The following is a 19,165-nucleotide window of genomic DNA, read 5'->3' as shown; positions in this document are numbered from 1 at the left end:
TCCAGATTTCTCAGCCAGGGGTTGAAGACCTTGCAGACCTGCTATGCCTGAGACCTTGAATGGCAGAGCTGGAAGGGACCTTAGATGCCAACTAGTGCAACTCCCTTATTTTAGCTTGCAATATTTTAGGGGCGTTTCTGGTTGATGTTTTTACATCACACCCTTTCCAACAAGCTCCCCCTCCCCCGAGGACCTCCCTGCTCCAACCCCACCATTATAAAGGGAAGCAGTTGAACTGAATAAGTGGGTCTGTTCACCATGGTACAACCCTCCCTACTGCCCCAAGTGTCTCCTGGTGGGACCAACCCCTTTTATCGAGGGAGCTCAGAGACTGAGAAAGGACTTCTCTGAAGTCCCACACCAAGTCTGGTAGATCTGGACTGGACCCCACATCTCCATCATCCCCTCTTAGTGTACTTAGTGTACAATTTCTTACATGGAGCCCTACATCCTTGAGCCCATTTGACAAATTCACGTTGTTTGTTTCACATTTCTATTGCATTGTTTATCATAGGACCCAGGACCCTCAGAGTTGGAGTGGACCTCAGAGGTCATCCAGTCTAGCCTCCTACCTAGGGCTGAACATCCCCAATAGGTGGTCAGCCTAGGCTGGCCCATTTCTGGACATCCCTGCCCACTTGGGGCCCCCCTTGGGGACTAGTTCTGCCCTCTGGGGCCAAGCAGATCAAACCTGATTCCTCTTCCCCATGCCAGCCCTTCACATCTTTGCATGTGTCTGATGTCCATTGCAAACCTCACAGTCCCAGTGCATGGCAATAACTCAGTTCTTAGGGGTGAATCAGGATTCAAGTAGCAGGGCCCATATTAAGGAGGCGAATGTGTATTAACCGCGGCTGACAGCCACTCTGGGGTAAGATGCTATTGTCAATGATCCACAGCAGACTTTGATTCCAAGACCAGCTTCCCTCTGTTACCTGGATACCTCAGCTGCCGAGGGAGTGAAGGCTCAGGTAAACATTGGAATCAAACCATATGGCCAGAGGATGGCTAAGCTAGAAGGGACTCGAGAGACCGTCTCGTTCACTTTCTTGCTGATATGATGGGTGCATCCTGCTCACTAATATGAGACACAATTAAGAGCAAGATTGAAAGAACTACAAACACCTAAGTATGACAAGGTACCCCCACTCACTGACCTTTCCTGGTTCATAGAAGGACAGAATGTCATTCATTCATTCATTCATTCAGCCAATACAACAATGTGCAGACCCCTAAGTTGGGTGAGAGGCCAGATTGTGAGGCAGTGTGATTGTGGAGGCAAGATCGCTGGGCCAGGAGTCAGGGGAGCCTTGAGTTCAGATCCCACTCCTGACTGCCTAGGAGTGTATCCTTGGGTATCAATGAAATCAATCAAACTCTTGGAGCCTCAGTTTCCTCCTCTGTAAAATGGGGATGACAATGCCCATAGTGCTTGCCTGGTGGCCTTGTTGAGAGTCAGTTTAGATAATGTTTGCAAAATGCTTTGCAAACTTCAAGTGCTCTCATTAGATAAAGCTTTGACAATTCGAATATACGATATTAAATACATGCAAAGCAGAAGCTCTAAAGAGGAAGGGCACAACCATCTGGGGAGATAAGTGAATAGAGGACACAGAGATAGGAGAGTCCAGGATGGATTTGGGAACAACTGGGGACCAAGTCTAGTTGGAGCACAGAATGCAGTGGGAGGAGTGAGACTTCTGGGAAGGTCGCCCCAAAGGGTTGAGCCTATTGAAATACATGGTAGAGCTAGAAGGGCCTTCAGAGATCCTCCAGTTCAGCCCTCCTTATGTTACAGAGGAGGAAACTGAGGCCGAGGGAGGAGAAGTGAAAGTGTTATAAAATGCTCGTTATTATTACAGTTCTTGTTGCTGTTATCCATTGGATAATTCCAGATGGAAATGATCAGTTCCATAGTTGCAGACATGGGATTAGAAACCCGAGTCTTCTGACTCCCAGGCCAGGACTCTTTGCTTTCTTGGTGCTGCCTCCCATATCAAATAGCTTTGCCATTATTAAACTCAAAGACAATTAATTGTGCTGTTCCTTCTGGGAAAAAAAGATTCCCTTTTACCTTAAGGTATTTGTTTTATCTAATTGTTCCAAACATTCTGTCATATTTAGCCTCTCTCTGTACTTTGGGCAAGTCCTATTTGGGCACATGTTGCAGTGGAACAAACCCTGAAGTAGAAGTCAGGAGACCTGGCTGCCCAAGCTCTGTGTCCTTGGACAGATCTTTTCCTTTTGTCAGCCTCAGTTTGCCCCCTCGGGAACATGAGGTGGTTGGACTAAAGGGTCTCGGAGGTCCCTTGCCAGTTCAGACAATCTCTCATTCTATGAACTGTGAAAGACCAGGTGTACCTCATTGTACTTAGGTATTGGTAGTTCTTTGAATCTTGCTCTAGATTGTGTCTCATATTGGTGAATGGGATTCATCCATTGGGAAGGGGGTGGACTTGGGGGTCTCTAAGGCCCCTTCTGGCTCCGATATTTTATGATTCTCTATTTTGAATCCAATGTTAAAATGACATGTCAATCCACTTACAAAAATTCCTGCCTATGGGCCAGCATGTCTGTTGAAATGTGTCATTGCCCCCATTAGAAGAAGCAAGCTAGGGAAGGATTTCATCCTGAGTATTTAGATAGCGTTTACATTGGTAGAGTACCAAAACGGCATCAGAACCTCCCTTGGCTCCTCCGGTATCTGAAGAAGAGGATGAAGATGAGGAGGAGGAGGAAGAGGAAGAGAATGAGCCCCCACCTGTAATTGCACCACGCCCGGAACACACCAAATCTGTAAGTCACCCAGAGCCGTCCTGATGTTCCCTCTTTGCAAAGTCCTTCTGTGTATTGAGGCCTGTGGGAGGTATTCCCCGTGAGATGCTTGGCTCTCGAGGTACCACAATCCTATGTAGAGCCCCAACTTTACCCTTGGATAAAGGCCTGATTCCTTGCTGGGCATATCCTCAGAAGCTTTCTGGACTGGGAGGAGCTACTGGAAGAGAGGGACAACTTGGGGTCGCCAACACACTCAAATGTGAACTGTCGGTCTCTTTGGGGGTTATTCTCTCCTAGCATTCTACTCTGAGACCTTCCATTTCCTCATGTGAGCTATGTAGAGAGTAATGTTTGAGTCACCTACCTCCCAGGGTCATGGGGCACAAATATGAGATGTTGGCCAAGATATGCTAAGTAACTTTGCCAAGGTCACACAGCCAGTAGGTGTTCAAACTTGTACTCTGTTGGTGTTGATGTTCAGAGAAGGGAAGGGATCAGCCTGGGAAGGATTCCAGAAGGATTGGAGTTCCAGGCCAGGCCAGGCCAGGCCAGGTCAGGTCAGGAATGCTTGGCAAAGGCAGAAAGGTTGGAACTTAGGGATTTCCTAAAGAGAACAGAACAAGAGGAGAGAGTTAGGAACAAGGGCCTAGGGGGAAGGGGGGTGGGAGGGCTTCTATTAACCCAGCATAGCTTTCTTCAGAAAAAAATTTTCTTGGTATTCTTGTTAATGATCATTTCCTGATGGACATTATCTCCCCTCCCCTTGCCCAAAAGCTTCCCAAGTGTAAGTTAGCAAAATGACCTAATCCATTAACTTAGGGGATACATGCCTTATTCTGCACCTGTTGCCTCCCACCTCTCCACTGAGAGGTGGGAGGAAGGCTGATGGGCTCCTAGATCACCACTCAGAAGGACCCTCAGACCATCTTGGTTGTCAGCAGATTTTTCCAAAGCCAGGGATGCCCTGCCCTCTCTTTCCCCAGCCCTGGAATTCTGGAGTCACTTTTCAAAGTTCTCTTTGAATGCGGGTTTCATGTGTCTTTCAGATTTATACCCGTTCTGTGATGGATGCTGCTCTGCCGGTGACTCCCCCAAAAGAGGCTTCAGCCCCTACAGCAGAGAACTCGCCCTCCAATACTCTGTACCGGAATGCTGACCGGCAGAGGAAGAAATCCAAGATGACTGATGAGGAGATCCTAGAGAAGCTGAGTGAGTGCTTGGCCCTTCCTCCTGCTGTCTCTCTGGCTCTTTCTCTGACTGGCTGGCTCTTTTGGAGGGGGTGGGGAAGGGCAGAAGTTGGTCACTTAGCTTACTGTAACCTGGCCTGAGGAATCCTAACACATTACCTTGGTGGACCTTCTGACTCTCCTCTCTGTCGCATCCCTGGCTCCCAGAGCTGAGGGAGAGCCCAGAGGGACCACAGAGTCGTGGGATATCAAGACAGAATCAACCTCCCTGATGTGTTACAAATGAGGAAACTGAGACCTAGAGAGGTCATTAGGGCCACAGGTTGAGTTGGAGGGGACCTCAGAGATCATGTAGTTCAGGGGTCAGCAAACTAATCTGCCCCCTTCCTTGCCCCCCCCCACATCCCCTCCCCCCCCCCCCCCCCACTGCCTGCTTTTGAACAGCCTGCAAGCTAAGAATGGTTTGGACATTTTCAAATACAGTCAAACTTGATTGACGAATGTCCAAGCCATTCTTGGTTAGTAATGTACAAAAGCAGACAGCGGCCAGATTTGGCCCATGGGAAGTAGTCTGCTGACCCCTGATTTATTCTAACCCTCTTATTTTACAGATGAGGAAACTGAGTCTCAGAGAGGTAGAGTGACTTGTCCATGGTCATACAGGTAGTAAGCAGCAGAGCCAGGATTTGAACCCAGGTCCTTCAACTCCTTATCCAGCCACCCCAACACTCTTGCCCAAGGTCCCACAGCTAGTAAACAGCAGAGCTGGGATGGAGAAACAATTCTTCTGACTCCACATTCAGTGCTAGCCCTCCTCTATTCCAACCCATAGTCCGAGTAGGGCTCCTCTCTGTAACCTCATTCAGCCTCTGCTTGCAGACTTCAGGGACGGGGAACTCACTACCCTTCTAGGCAGCCCGTGCCATTTTTCCCTTGTATGGAGCCTGCGTCTTTAACCCCATTGCTCCTAGTGCTTCCCCTGGGGGCCACTCAAGGGTGACATGGTCTAAATGAGGCCTCCTGCCTCCAGCTTTCCAAAGGGATGTGAAGGCACCCTCAGGGTAGAGCAGCCATCTGTCTCAGGTTGCAATTGCTCCCATTTCCCAGAGGAGCAGCCTGAGGCCCTGAGGAAGGCATTCATTCCCCCCGGGTGGTCCCTCCCAACCAGGCAGTGGCCCCATAGGGGTTTCGGGGCCTCCTTCCCCTGTGCTGTTGACCAGCCTGTGGCCTTCGTCCATTTTCTCCCTCCTAGGAAGCATTGTGAGCATTGGGGATCCCAAGAAGAAATACACGAGATTTGAAAAAATTGGCCAAGGGTGAGTGAGGGAGTGTGTGTGTGTGTGTGTGTATGTGTGTGTGTGTATGTGTGTGTGTGTGTGTGTGGGTGAGTGGGTGCTGGGGAAGAGAGGCTGGGGTGGGAGATAGGGACTAAGCAGGCAGAGCTTCTTGGAGGAGGTGTGCCATTGGAGTTGGGCTTTTAAAGATGTTTGAGAAATCAGCAGGTGAAGGACAGGAGGGTAGACATGCAGGCCTGAAGAAAACCAGGGCCCAAAGCTCGGGTAGTTTGGCATCTGGATCATATGGGCTATGTTTGTGTACATGTGTGCCACATGTGTGCATGTGTGTGACATGTATACGTGATGCATTGAGAGGGGATACTGGAGGAGTGGGCAATCCATGCACACAGAATTGACTCAGCAGGAAATTGGAGGGCAAAGCAGGGAGCAAAGCAGAGTGATTTATTAGAGATTGCAAAGGGATGAGCTCCTGTAGGCTCCCCTGGGCAGCAGGGAGTAGTCTCAGCCGTTCTGGAGGGTTGGGATCTGGGGTGGTTGTCTGACATCAGAGGAGGTGCTGAGAACATAACTAGCAGCACCTGGGCCACCTGAAGCCCCCAGGTCTGTCAGTTCCTAGCCAGGAGACCCTAGACATGTCACTTTACACCATGGAGCCATTGCTCAATAACTCAACTTCTGGCCAGCATAGCCTTCCTGACCTATAAAAAGATGATCCCTGAGATCCTTTGCACCCTAAACCCTGGGCTGTTCTCAGACGGGCCACACTGGTGTCCAGCTCTACTCTGACCAGGCCCCTGCTGGGGGAGTCTGGCCTTCAGTCATCCTGTGCTAGTGACCACCTACTCTCTTACTTCCTGGGGCCTCTGGGTGGGAAGGGAGCTCTCCTCCCCCCATTATCTCCATTATCGAAGTCTAACCATGTTTCAGGGCCTGGCATAGATGCACCCTGCTTTCCTGGAAGCCTTTCCTGATCTTCCTAGGTCAGAGCTGGGTAACTTCTGACCTGGTTCCATATATAAAGCCTGGCACTACCACAGTAATCGCAGGAGGGACTTGAAATTCAATAAATCTAGAAACATTTTAGGGATGAATTAATTGTTTAACCACATATAGCCCATGAATGATGTTAGAAATACCCAAATGGTCCTTGACAGAACAAAGGTTCCCCAGCCCTGGCCTAGATAAAAGGCCTCAGTAGTCCCCAAGTCCTCTTCCCCACCCTCCAACTAAAAGGGATCAGTACTTCTCCCCTCTCCCCTTTCAGCTCTTCCCATATGATCCCTGTCTGTGTCCCTCCACCCTCCCAACCAGACAAAGTCAGGATATGGAAAGTCAGTGGCATTACCCTAAGAATGGGCATTCAGCCTACTATGGGCCAGGCATTGGACACCAAAACACAATAAATCAAATCATCTCGACCTTCAAAGAAATTACCTTCCATCTGGGGGCCCCCTCCCCCCTGCTCCATCTACAGGGATGTCACTCCAAGATGTCTGCAACATAAATCCAGTGTGATTTCTGAGCAGGGTACTCTAAAGCACTGGAGACATGAGGGAAGTGGTTCCTTCCCCTGGAAGGAAGCTGGGAGTTCCAAGGGCAGAGGTGAGAGTAGACAACATTCCAGGTCCAGGAAAAAGTGTGTCAGTAGGAGATAGAATACTGTTTCTGGGGAAGGTTGACTGGATAATTGAGAACATCAAGGGTGGTGATTAGCCCAGAAAGTTCAGTGGGAGCCAGATGGAGGACAATGTATTTATACCAGATGCATTAGGGAGTCCCTGAAACTTCTTGAGCTGGGGAGTGTTTTGGTGAATCCTGGGTTTTAGGATGATCACTTTGGCAGTGGGATGGAGGATAGAATAGACAGAAGAATTGGAATTGTTGATGGAGAGGTGGTGAGGGTCTAAACTAGCTCGGTGACTCGGTGAGCACAGGTGAGATAACCTATAGGGAGATTCAAGGGTGTTGGAATTGAGCCAGAAACCTGAGACATTCCATGTGAGACCTTGCTTCACCATCCTGGACCTCAGACCCTTCCCTCGGAAAATGGTATTTTCTGAGATCCCTTCCAGCTTGGTCTTAGAACTTGGGAACTGACTAGATGTGGGAGAGAGAGAGGAAGAAGCAAGGAAGGCATGAACTGAAGGATAGCAGGCCAGGGCTGCTGGGAGGCTCCCTTGAGAGAATGGATGGCGAGTGTGCTTTTGTTCCCATGGACCCCAGTGGCTCTGACAGTGTTGAGAGAACAGTGGGACTGGTGCTATGGGTGCACACAGACTGTTAGGGCTAATAGCATTCTTAACATGGCCTGACACTGAAGTAACCAATAAAGCAGTAAGTCCAGTCCTGGGGCGTAGAGACTGCTGAGGTGTAAGTGTCCACCCAGTAAAGTGAGTAGTGTGCCAGCCAGAGGGATGTTGTGAGACAGAGTGTGAGGACACAGGGGGAGGGAGAAAGATCAGATAAGGTGAGGAGCCTGCCTTCAAGAGATGCTCACCTAGCAGCTTTGGGAATACTTTCCTGGTGTGCAGATAACAGGAGTGGATAGGCCGTGGTCCCAGTTTTGTTCCCTCTCACCCTCATACCTTCAATCCCTGAGGCTAAAGGAAGACTTGGGAGTAGGACTTGGTATTCTCAATCTCTCCTTTTCCTGCCAAGGGGCAGAAATACAAACAATTGTGCTCCATCTCCTTGGTCGTTCATTGAGCTCTTTTCTCCATTCTCCCACCCCGCAGAGCATCAGGTACTGTCTATACTGCATTGGATATCGCCACAGGACAAGAGGTGAGTGCTACCATCCAACCGCTCTACCAGGAGCCCCAATCCACTTGGCCTTGCCCCCCTGGAGTTCTGGCCTACCTGGACTTGTCTTCCCCCACCCCAAGCCCTGACCCACCTGGCCTTGGCCCTCTCTCCAGAGATGTTGGGATTATTTCAGAGGCTAGTGGGGGGGGGGGCTCCTGGATCACATTCATGCCTCGGTCTCCAATGTCCTCTCAGGTGGCCATAAAGCAGATGAACCTTCAGCAACAGCCCAAGAAGGAATTAATTATTAACGAGATTCTGGTCATGAGGGAAAATAAGAACCCCAACATTGTGAATTATTTAGACAGGTAAGCACGTCTCTGCAGGGGGGCTGTGGTGGTGGGCAGGCCTGGTGGCAGGCATGACCATAGCCACCCTTTCTAGAGAGCTCTCATCAAGCCTCCCAACATCCTCCAAGGCAAGGGCTATGGGCATCAATGAGGAACACTGAGTTTTCATCAGGTGAAGTTACTCGCCCCAGAGTGTCTGAGCTAGCAGTAGCAATTTGGGGTGGGCTTCGAATCCAGCTCATGGTGACTCCACCCCCTGTGTTATCTAGGTTCTCATTTTCCCCTTCTATATTTGGGTGGACTGGTGCAGCCGGTTGCCTGCCCTGTATGTGTACCTACTTAGGTCAGGATAGAAAGGAGATGGCCTAACCACACCTGAATCTGACTTGGTTGGGAGCTCCAGGCAGTCCCAGAGAAGGGCACAGGGGAGTGAAGGTGGTCCCGGGGAGAAGGCTCATTGCCCATGAACACTCCAAGGCTCCATGTACCAAGCAAGTACAGTTTCCACACAGTTAGACTGAGGCTTGGTCCCTGCTGCTCACCCTGCCAGGGACCATGCCAGGAGAGGGCCCAGAATGGTCTTTGCTTTGGGAACCCAGGTAAGTGCCTGGTTGGGAAACACTTAAAGATAATAGTTGTGGGGCAAGGTGTTCCACATGCTGCCCAAGACTCATGAGCCAGAGGCCCTGAGAATAGCACGGTCATCAGGTGGGGAGAATCGGGAGTGGAACAGAGTCAGGTCTGTCTGTTTCAGGCCCAGTCCAGTCTTGTCTCTGCCTCTCATTGGCTTGGAGCCCTTGGTCCAGTTGCTTCTTCCTCCTGGACTCCAGTTACCATCTTTGTAAGATGATGGGGTCTTGCGTTAGGTTCATCGTGAGGACATGAGCTTAGAGCAGGAAGATCAGAGACCAGCTAGGGCAACTCTTTCATTTGACGTAGAAGATGGAGGATCTGAGCATCTGACTCTCCCCCTTAGACTGCTGGTGCCCCAAGAGAACAGAGAATATTCTGGGGCCCCAGACCCCAGCAGGGCCTAGGACATGAGCTTCACCCACCCAGTGACAAATGTACCTTGAGGGCCAAGCTTGGCCATATCTCAGCACCACATCCAGGCCTCGCCTAGGGCTCGAACTGTCTCTTGTGATGATACAGTCAGTTCTCTAGTTCCTAAATCCCAGCCTAGACACCTGACTGCCTCCAGACCCCACAAGAGAAGAGAGGCTAGTGCCTACCTCAGCCTCTTTGACTTTGTTAACAGCAGAGAGACCACCTGCCCATTCAGTCACATTGATTTGAAATCCATTCTCTGGACTCCAGACTTGCCCCCTGCTACTCTATAGATGGTCTTAGAAGGAGACTCCCCTCCAGCTGCAAGGGGCATGACCCTTTGCAGTCTGAGCTGTGCAGAAAGCTAGAATTATCCAGATGGGCAGTCTACACTGCCAGGGTTCACTGCCTCTTCCCAGGGATTCTTTGACCTTTTGCAGCCCTGAACACTGACCTTCCTTTTCTCCTGTTGCCTCCTCACTCTTTGTGTTTTATCCAGAGGATAACTACCTGTTCCTTGGACCATCTGGGTTTCTATCTTGTCTTTAGCATCATTCTAGGTTATAAAACATGGATTGTCAGTGTAAAAGACCCTGAGAGATCATTTAGACCTTTTTCCAGATGAGGAAACTGAGGCCAGAGAAGTTAAGTGTCTTACCTGAGGTCCCACAAACACTAAGGAGCAGATTCTAGATTGAAATATAGGTTCTTTGAGCTTTGTGCCAGTTGTCCTGGATTTGTGATGGGCCACTCACTCAGCCCCATCTCTTCCTTTGCTCCTCACAGCTACTTAGTAGGAGATGAGCTGTGGGTAGTGATGGAGTACTTGGCTGGTGGTTCTCTGACTGATGTCGTCACGGAGACTTGCATGGATGAAGGCCAGATAGCAGCTGTCTGCAGAGAGGTAAGAGATTAAGAGGCCTCAAGCTAGAGGAGTCCTCGGCCCAGGAAATGATGGCCTCTGAGGACCTTGCAGACCGATGGACCAACCATGGATGCCAGAACATGGAGTCTCCTCCAGGGGATCCTTCCCACCATTTTCAAGCCAGGGGTCTCAGGTGCTACAAGGAAGATCCCAGACCCCATCCCCATTTCTCATACACTCACTGTTGCCATGGCTGGGGTTGGCGGTGGGGTTTTTTGGATTCCAGTGGGTACCCAGCTGGGCATGGTGGGATTGTGTGGGACCCAGGAAGTACTCTCAGCCCTTTAACTAACAGGATGTTTTTTACTTCAGTGTCTTCAGGCTTTGGATTTCTTGCATTCAAACCAAGTTATCCACAGAGACATTAAGAGTGACAACATTCTTCTCGGGATGGATGGCTCGGTCAAACTGAGTAGGTGCCCCTGGTGTGTGGGTGGTCTCTTGGGGAACTCCTGACATTGGGGGTGAGGCCCTAGCTGTTGTAAAGAAGCAGTTAGAAAAAGGGAGGGATCAGAAGAGAGAAGCTGGCAGATGGGGAGCCTTGGTCTCTGGGCACTGTTCCAGCCTATTTCCATGTACCCTACTCTAAGCCTGCTGGTTCAATAGGTGTCTATAATATACCAGGTGTGGAGAAGTAGAGATAAAAATGGAACAGAGTCTGCTCTCAGGGTGCTTCCACTCTCTACTTGTGGGGCTGGCCAACTTTTGTTGCATCAGGTGTCTGGCTTCCCAGAGCAGGCCTATCTTGGTGCATGCCAAGCAGGGCAGCTGAGCTATGATTGAGCCCAGAGTCCTATAACAGGTTTTCTTCTTCACAAATGACTTCTTTGGCCTCCTCGTATTGCCCATGGAATTTCCTTGCAGCTCTAATTTGAGTTTGGGTGCTCCATGGACAAATAGACCTTTTGGACAGCTCCCTTTGTGTGGGTCTCTAGTTCAAGAAAGTTGGGGTTCATCCTGATCTCCCTTTGACTAGGCAGTCTCCTTGGTGACACTAAGTGTCTCAGAGCCTGGGATTTTTCCCTTTGGGGAGAGGATCCTGAAACCCCATAAAGAGAAAGGACAAGATGGGGAGTCATTGATCTAGGATCTCCTAGCCTTCTCTTTTCCTGGCCTCGTTTCCTCATCTGTAAATAGTCAGGTAGAGGGAAATCTCAGGTGAGAAACATCTCCCACTCTTCCCAAAGAAGGGTGGCCCAGCCCATGGACTTGCCTGTGGGAGGCCTAGCTTCTTGGAGAGTTGTTGGCATTGAGTTCATTCTTCTGGGCCTGCTGCAGAGACAGTGTTTGTTGGCAGGAGCCAAACTCCATGGGGATCCCCCCAGAAGGGACCTGAGGGAGTGAGCCCTTGGAATGGTCAATCATCAACATGATGGGCCAGAGGCTACCAGTTCATTGCTCCTTCCCAGTCAGTGACAAGAGTCTCACCTTTTGGTGCCAACTTGCCTCCCTGGCTTTGCCTGCTCCAAGATCTTACCTGGGCAATGAGAGCAACAGGGCCTGGGCCTGGGATTTTTCTTTTGGTGTGGGAATTATTTCAACCAATGCAGGTGGTGCTTGCTCTGGAGCACTAAGAGAGGTTAAGTCATTTGCCCAAAGTCACTCAGTCAGTGTCTATCAGTGATAGGATTTGAACCCACCTCTTGTAGCTTTTGTATCCACTGGGCCATGGTACTTCTCTTGGCCCAGGATGAGCTCCCTTTCTTGTCTGCTACCTGCTGAGGAGCAAACTAAACATGCTGTGAGGCCCATTTCACAGGCAGAACCGGATCTAACTCTGCCCTCTTCTCCACAGCGGACTTTGGGTTTTGTGCCCAAATCACCCCTGAACAAAGCAAAAGGAGTACCATGGTGGGAACTCCCTACTGGATGGCCCCTGAAGTGGTGACAAGGAAGGCCTATGGTCCAAAAGTGGATATCTGGTCTCTTGGGATCATGGCCATAGAAATGGTGGAGGGCGAACCCCCATACCTGAATGAAAATCCGCTCCGGGTAAGTGGGATGAGACTTCCGCATTCTGCCACCCTCCCCAGAGGTAGGTGGTGGTCACTTGGGGCCAATGCTAACCAAGGCTGGTTCTCTGAACAGTTTCAGGTCCAGAAGTTTCCTCAGAGCTAGCAAGTCTACTCTCCCAGGCCTACCACTATGGCCCAGTTCTTTGCCTTCTCTTGGTCTCAGTTTTCTCTTCTCTTAATTTGAGTGGACTGGACGAGATGGCCTCTAAGGGCCTTGACAGCCTGGAGTCTGGGCCCAATGGTGGCAGATGGGTCTCGTGACCAAGGGGTGGACCGACTCCTGGAGGAGGAGGATCTTTTCCAACTTGGAGAGGCTGTAAGAGGGAAAGTTTGCACCAGTGGAGCTATAACTCCTTGAATGTTTTGTTGGCATCGACCCTCGCCACACTGGGCTAGGAACAGGGAGAAAGCCCAGAGAGTCAGGCTCCGTGTCTGGGCCTTTGCCTTGATGTTTGTAAGCTCCTGTGCCCACGGGGAAGTCATTCAGAGAGGATCCCTCAGGGCCCTGTTCCCATAGCTTCCTCCCAAGCGAGAGGCCCTGTCTATGAACTGTGGCTAGATGGTTCTCTTTCCTGCAACCTAGAGACTGAAGCAGGGACACATAGGAGGTGTCCTGGGAGCAACGTGCCCCAGGAACAGGCTCAGTACCCCCACTGGCCACTGTTAGAGAGGAGAGGACCAGGCCTGCCCCTCACCAAGATCCACCTAGCCCTCTTAGCACCAGGAGGGCTTTAGAGGGTGGGAGGGGTGCTTACCAAACATCTCGCCTCCATCTCACCTGTGCCCTGTCCTGCACACTGCCCTAGGTCTCACTAAATACTGGGCCTTGGCTTGGATTCTGGCTCTATATGGACTGCATTATCTTAGACTTATCGCTTCCCCTCCCTGAGTCTCAGTTTTCTCTTCTGTTAAAGGAAGTGCTTAGCCTAGCTGAAGACTCTTGATCACAGGTGTTGTCCACAGGGTACCAGGTGGAGTGGGGGGGGGGGCTTCTGTTTGTTTGTCTTCCCAGCACCTGTAAACAGCAGGTACCTGTTAAACCTTTGGTGGATTGAATGGAAATAGTGGAGCCCACCTCCAGGGCCCTTTGTCACCCATGGGCTCTGGGGCTAATCACATTGGGCTTTCTCCCATGGAAAATGTAGGCCTCACAGGGGAGGGCCTCTCTTGCCTAACTGGTTCCTGTCTCTGCCCAGGCCTTGTACCTTATAGCTACTAATGGCACCCCGGAGCTCCAGAATCCTGAGAGACTCTCTCCTGTGTTCCGAGACTTTTTAAACCGTTGTCTGGAGATGGATGTGGACCGGCGAGGGTCTGCCAAGGAGCTTTTGCAGGTAAAACAAAGAGAAGGGCAATGGGAAAGATGGCGGGACCTCCTTGCCTGCCTTCTTGCTTGCCTGGGACCCTGGGCCTTGGCTTTCCACAGGGCCATATCTGTGACACTTGTCGCTTCAGGGATCGATTGGGTGAGGTTCTATTTGCAAAATGGGACCCTGTTCCTAGAAAAAGCTTTGGCCTTTTCATGGAGCCAGCATGGTGGCCAAGCTCCTGGACTAGGAGTTCAAGGACCTGCCTTGGAATCCTCGCCTGGCCTCTTCCTGTTTGTGCGACCTCGGGCAGGTTGCTTCCCCTCACTTGGCAGGCATTCATTTGCTACTCTGGGGAGGGAGGGAGTCAGACTGGATTTTCTCTAATAACTGCATGTCTGATGTGATTTGTCCATCATTCCATTTTGTAGAGCCTCAGCAGCCTCAACTTCTGTTGGACTCTTCTGAGCTTCACTTGTGACTAGGCAGGAGCTGGGTTTAGGACCTAAGGGGTGGAGGGCACCTAAGAGACCTTCTTAGAGTCTATTGTGCTCAGCTTCCCATTTCTGAGATGGGCAAATTGAGGTCCAGAAAGTATCAAAGGATCTCAGGAGCACTGAATTAACCCTAGCTATGTCTGTAGAAGTCAGCAAGCCTAGTCCCCTCATTTCATAAGGAAGAAACAGAGGCTCAAAAGGAGACCTGACTGGCCCAGGGTCATGTGTGTAGGAAGGAAGACTTTTGCTCAGGACCCTCTGACTCCAGAACAAGTTCTTCCCGCCATGCCTCACTGTACCCTCTGCCAAAGAGGAGGATAATGTATGTAGTCCTTGAGCCAGGCCTGGGATGGCCATCCTGAGGAGCCAGGATTCCTACCTCCCAGTTATGTGCTGTATTCTTGTCCCCTATTTTTTTTCATTTTCCCAAGGAGACTTCCCACAGGGTGCCCAGCATCCCTAGGGACTCAGAGAATGTAAACTGTTCTCCAAGTTCATCTCTGGGAGTGAGGCCTTTTAGTGGCAAGGGATAAAACCTTTAAAGATTTGGGGAACTGTGCTGAGACTCTCATGTTTGGCTAGCCTAACTTCAATACCAGTGCCAGGGGCCTGCTGGGATTCCAGGGGCACCTGCAGTGACCAGACTTTTGCCACCTAGCTCTTTGTTCTCTAGCTACAGAGGCCACAGCCTAGGCCACACCAAGCCTGCGGCCTTTGTTCTGTTTGTTAACGCACAGATCAAGCGAGGAGACAGAAGCCAAAGATATTGCTAGAGTAGAATCCCTGGCCACCTGCCAGTGGCTCAGGGAGTCTCTCAGGAGTCACCCCCATGTGGTCAACACATATTTGGGGGCCTAATCACTGATAGCTTTGTCTGGACCCTCTCCCAAGCCAGCCATTTGCCTCCAATAGGGAAAGTGCATATAGTGACCTGAAGGCTTCTAGCCCAGGCCAACAGGGAGGAGGTCAAAAGGGTCAGGACTAAAGAGTGCAAGACAGGAAATCCTCTGCGTGTGAATGCAGCAAACACAAGGGGAAACTGATGTCGGGTTTGGGACACCTTGAGTCATGGCAGCAGCGGGACTTCCAAATGGAGATGTTGAGCCCAGACATAGGGGATGGAAACTCAAGCTATAGATTTGGAGGTCATGCATCAGGGTGGGATTGTTGGAGTCTGAGAGTAGATACAGGGTGGATAGAGAAGAGCCGGGGCCTAATGGCCAACCTTTGGAGGATATCCACAAAAAGCAGGAGGCAAAGTAGGTAGCAGAGAAGAGAGTCCTCAGTGGGGCCACAAGAATGAGGCAGGAGAAGAGACAGGCCCCCAAGCTTGGAAGTCCCGAGCGGGGCTCTTGGTTAATTGAAGAGACTCCACTCTTGAGTTAGTGAAAGTTAGGGTCTTTCCCTTTAACTTTGGGCTCTGTGGTGCTCAATCCTGGGAAGGCCTAGAAATCTTAAGGACACGAGATGGCCCAGGATGCTGACTTGGAAGTCGGAGGAGCCAACTTCAAATCCCAGTGCATGGATCTTGGTCAAGTCCCTTCCTCTTTCTAGGTCTCAGTTTCCCCAGACCGCTTCTAAGGTCCCTTCCAGCTCTCCAACAGCCTCTGGTTGTCTGGTCTTGTGTTAGTTGGTGTCCCAGGTGCTTTTCATTGTTGCAGAATGGCCTGGGGCATCTCAGTAATGCTCAGTCTTTTCCTTTTTTATTGCAGCATCCATTTTTAAAACTAGCCAAGCCTCTCTCCAGTCTGACTCCTCTGATCCTTGCTGCGAAAGAAGCGATTAAGAACAGCAGCCGCTAGTGAGGAGAGGTTGGGCCTTCACTCGCCCTGGCCCTGGCGTGTGTAGAGCCGGACCTCCCAAGACTCAGTAGGACCTCACTTTCTGTGCTTCTGCACAGACAGACAGACAGATAAACCTAATTTGGATGGCCCTGGTGTCAGGGACATAAGGCACGGGGTGGGGGAGGGGCTGAGCCTCCCTTCCTAGAGATGGACTCTTTCCTCCCTCTCTCTCCTCTCATAACCCTTTGCCAGCTGGAGTCAGCTCAGGGCACCATGGGGCTTTTGAGCAGCATGCTGGAGGGGAAAGCATCTCCTGGCTGTTGCCACCAGCTGCCCCAAGAGCCAGGAGCGGCTCTCCATCACGGGCCAGCCGCCCGTGTCCTTCCTTGTTGAATGCCTGGCTCATTGCTTTTCCCAGTGTCTGGTCTGCTTTGGCATTAGAGAAGGAAGAAAGGGCCCCTCCAGTTCTCAGCCCATCTGCCCACCTGGCTCCCATTCCCACACTCACTTTGCCTGCAGTAGGATGGACAGAAATTAATGGCTTGGCTGTCCCCAAAGAGGCAGAATGAGTGTGTTGTGAATGAGCCCTCATCTGTGACCTCAGCCCTTGAGCTGGCTGCTTCCCTTCCCCTTGGCCTCCTCACCCCACACCCCCCTCAGAGTTTGGGGCCTCCTTCCTTGGATCAACTTTATTTGTCTTGTTCTCCATCTGCATCTGCTTGGGAAAGTTAGCTCATCACATGTATTTTAGTTTTTAAAGATGGGATAAGTGTATTTTGTAAGGCCTGTTTTTGGGGTTCTCCTTTCTGCCCACTGCCCCCCATGGCTTCCCATGGCCCTAGATACCTGGAGAAGGTTGCAGAGATTCACATGGCCAAGCCTGTTCCTGAATTTGACCCTGGAGGGCTGCCCAGGAAGGCAATCCTGGGGCTCTCCAGAAAGATCTCCATGCTACCTCTTGAGTCCCTCCATGGGTGGTGGCTCTTAGGGACTTAGCCTCCACTGTCTGGGCCAAATCATTTCTGTTTGGACAATAAGTGTGCAAGGCAATGATGTGTGCATTTTCTTTTTACTAATGAAAAAATATGGTGAGGAGAGACCTGGTTAGCATTTACTTTGCTAGTGAGCCAGAGCGGGATCTTTGCCACTGACTTCATGTCCTTTTAAGAACTGGACATCAAGGAGGCCCTTGAGAGAGAATGGGGGTACTGCTCTCCTCTTCCAGGGTCTTCCCAGACAGGTTTCAGGTTAGGGGGTTTCTCATGCCACCCATTTAGCATTTTGAATTTTAAGAACCCACCCACCTGCCTCCGTGGGAATCTGCTCTTTTCCAGCAGAGTTACCAAAACAATTTCATTTGAAAACCCCACTGAGGCATGGGTGGCACTGTCATTGTCTTTCCTCAAAGACTCAGCTGCTCACACTTTCTGGTTCCCTGGAAGGTGGGGATGGAGGGAGTAAGGGAAGGAGGAAGAGAATGGGAGAGATGAGAATGGACTTATTTCTTTTTTTAGCTCATTGGCCTCTTGAAAAGGTTTGGACACATAGTTTTCTGAGCCCCTGAAACTCATGGTTTCTGTTGAAGAAGGCTCAGGATTTGTAGTATATCAGGCATCGGAATTAACTGTGTCTGAATTCAGACTAGGAAGTAAAGGGCTAAGTGAGGGTTTCTTAGTCTGTGGACTCCTTCCTGTCATTACAAAGGCCAATTCACCTAAGCCATCTATCCATTCATCCACTTAGCCACTCATTTCCCCATCTACCCACCCATTCACCCATCAATCCATCCTTCCACCTACCCATCTGCTTCCTCATCCATGTGTCCGTCCATCCTTCCATCCACTTACAGGATCCCAGACTCGGAGTATACCTGAGTGGTCTTCTACTGCAGTCCAACCCATACTCAAAAGGACTCCCCAAATTAACATACCCAATGTGTAATTCATCATCCATTAATGGTACAAACAAGAATTTATCAAGGGTCCACTTTTTTCAAGGCACTGTGCTCAGAAGTAAGGTTATAAAGACAAAAAAACCCCATCTATCCATTTGTCCATCCTACCATACCTCTGCTCATCCACTCACTCACTTAGCCAGTCATGCATTCAACTATCTATCCATCTATTTGTTCACGTGACTCACTTACCTACCATAAGCCCATTCATTCATGATCTGCCCAGCCACCTGCCCGTTCATTCCCTTTCCAATGAACTCTTCCAAATCTCATTTCCCCCACTTTTTCCCTCAAGCACTATCATTCCATTTAGAAAAAATATTTTAAAAACTTCTGCTTTAAATTTTTGCTTCATCTCTTTCAGAAATTCATGCCCAAGGTGTGTTTTTCTCTGAATCTTTGCTTGTAGATGTTTTGAATCACTCTCCTCTTCTGCATTTGGGTCCTGACCATTCCTGCCACCATAACAGCTCATTGTGGTGGAATTCTTTTCTTGTTTGCCCATTCTTCTAGCCTTTTTCTTGACTTTGGACATGATAGAAGGGTAGATTCTGCTGCACTTTTACCCATTTGTCCCCTATCTACTGTCCCATTAACTCATTTGTCTATCCTACCCATCCATTCATCTATTCATTTGTCTGTCCCATCTATTCTCCATTCATATGTCCATTCACATATCTGTTTTCCAAGATTTCAATCTCTCTCTCTCTCTCTCTCTCTCTCTCTCTCTCTCTCTCTCCTCAGTCATGATTCACCCACACATCTATCTACCCACCTGTCCATCTCCTCATCTCTGACTGATCCTTCATCCATCCATCCCTGTAGCCATACACTCAGCCATCCCCTGAAATGAAAGCACTGTCTGTTGGGAGTTTAGGTTAAGCCCATGGTGTCTGTCATCTCCTGGGGAGGTGATTCTGGTTCCCTAATTCCCACATAGAAAGAAAGTTTGGGGAACTTTGACCTCCCAGGAAACATACAAAGTAGAGAAGCATTAAAACCAAGAAAGCGTGTGGTTCCTATCCCTTGTTTGAAGCAGCCTGTGTGTGTACTAGGCTCTGGGGATAGGATGGGCCAGGGAGTTTCCAGACAGCTGCTTGAGCTAATGAGAGGCCTTAATTTTTATTTCAGTTGAAAATTTGTATTTGTATCCCTCAGTGATAGATGCTAGTTGTTTCCATAGAGGCATAAGTTGCTGTTGGGTTGCTATGGAAGGATGGGTGTGCTATCCTTGGGGGGAGGGGAGAGGGGAACTCTGATCTGGGTTGATCAGAAAGA

General features: G+C 50.0%; 1 protein-coding gene across 2 annotated transcripts in view; it reads left to right on the top strand.

Moving 5' to 3' along the window:
- The window catches only part of PAK3 (p21 (RAC1) activated kinase 3), a 77,592-nt gene extending 58,962 nt beyond the window's left edge, over nt 1–18,630 (top strand). The window contains exons 7-17 of one of the 2 annotated variants that reach the window (XM_074200942.1): nt 900–971; nt 2,662–2,796; nt 3,825–3,987; nt 5,218–5,281; nt 7,999–8,047; nt 8,264–8,376; nt 10,192–10,309; nt 10,643–10,742; nt 12,126–12,322; nt 13,542–13,679; nt 15,862–18,630. In XM_074200942.1, the coding sequence (XP_074057043.1) occupies nt 900–971; nt 2,662–2,796; nt 3,825–3,987; nt 5,218–5,281; nt 7,999–8,047; nt 8,264–8,376; nt 10,192–10,309; nt 10,643–10,742; nt 12,126–12,322; nt 13,542–13,679; nt 15,862–15,951 (1,239 nt within the window). In that variant the 3' untranslated portion in view covers nt 15,952–18,630. The remainder of the gene's footprint in view (nt 1–899; nt 972–2,661; nt 2,797–3,824; nt 3,988–5,217; nt 5,282–7,998; nt 8,048–8,263; nt 8,377–10,191; nt 10,310–10,642; nt 10,743–12,125; nt 12,323–13,541; nt 13,680–15,861) is intronic. The other variant, XM_074200941.1, reaches the window with a different exon arrangement.
- The last annotated feature ends 535 nt before the right edge of the window (nt 18,631–19,165 follow it).

Source organism: Macrotis lagotis, chromosome X (genome assembly GCF_037893015.1).
Source record: "Macrotis lagotis isolate mMagLag1 chromosome X, bilby.v1.9.chrom.fasta, whole genome shotgun sequence".
In the NCBI taxonomy this organism is placed as follows: Eukaryota; Metazoa; Chordata; class Mammalia; order Peramelemorphia; family Peramelidae; genus Macrotis; species Macrotis lagotis.
Note: the sequence above shows the minus strand (reverse complement) of the source record. Positions and strands in the feature narration are given on the sequence as shown.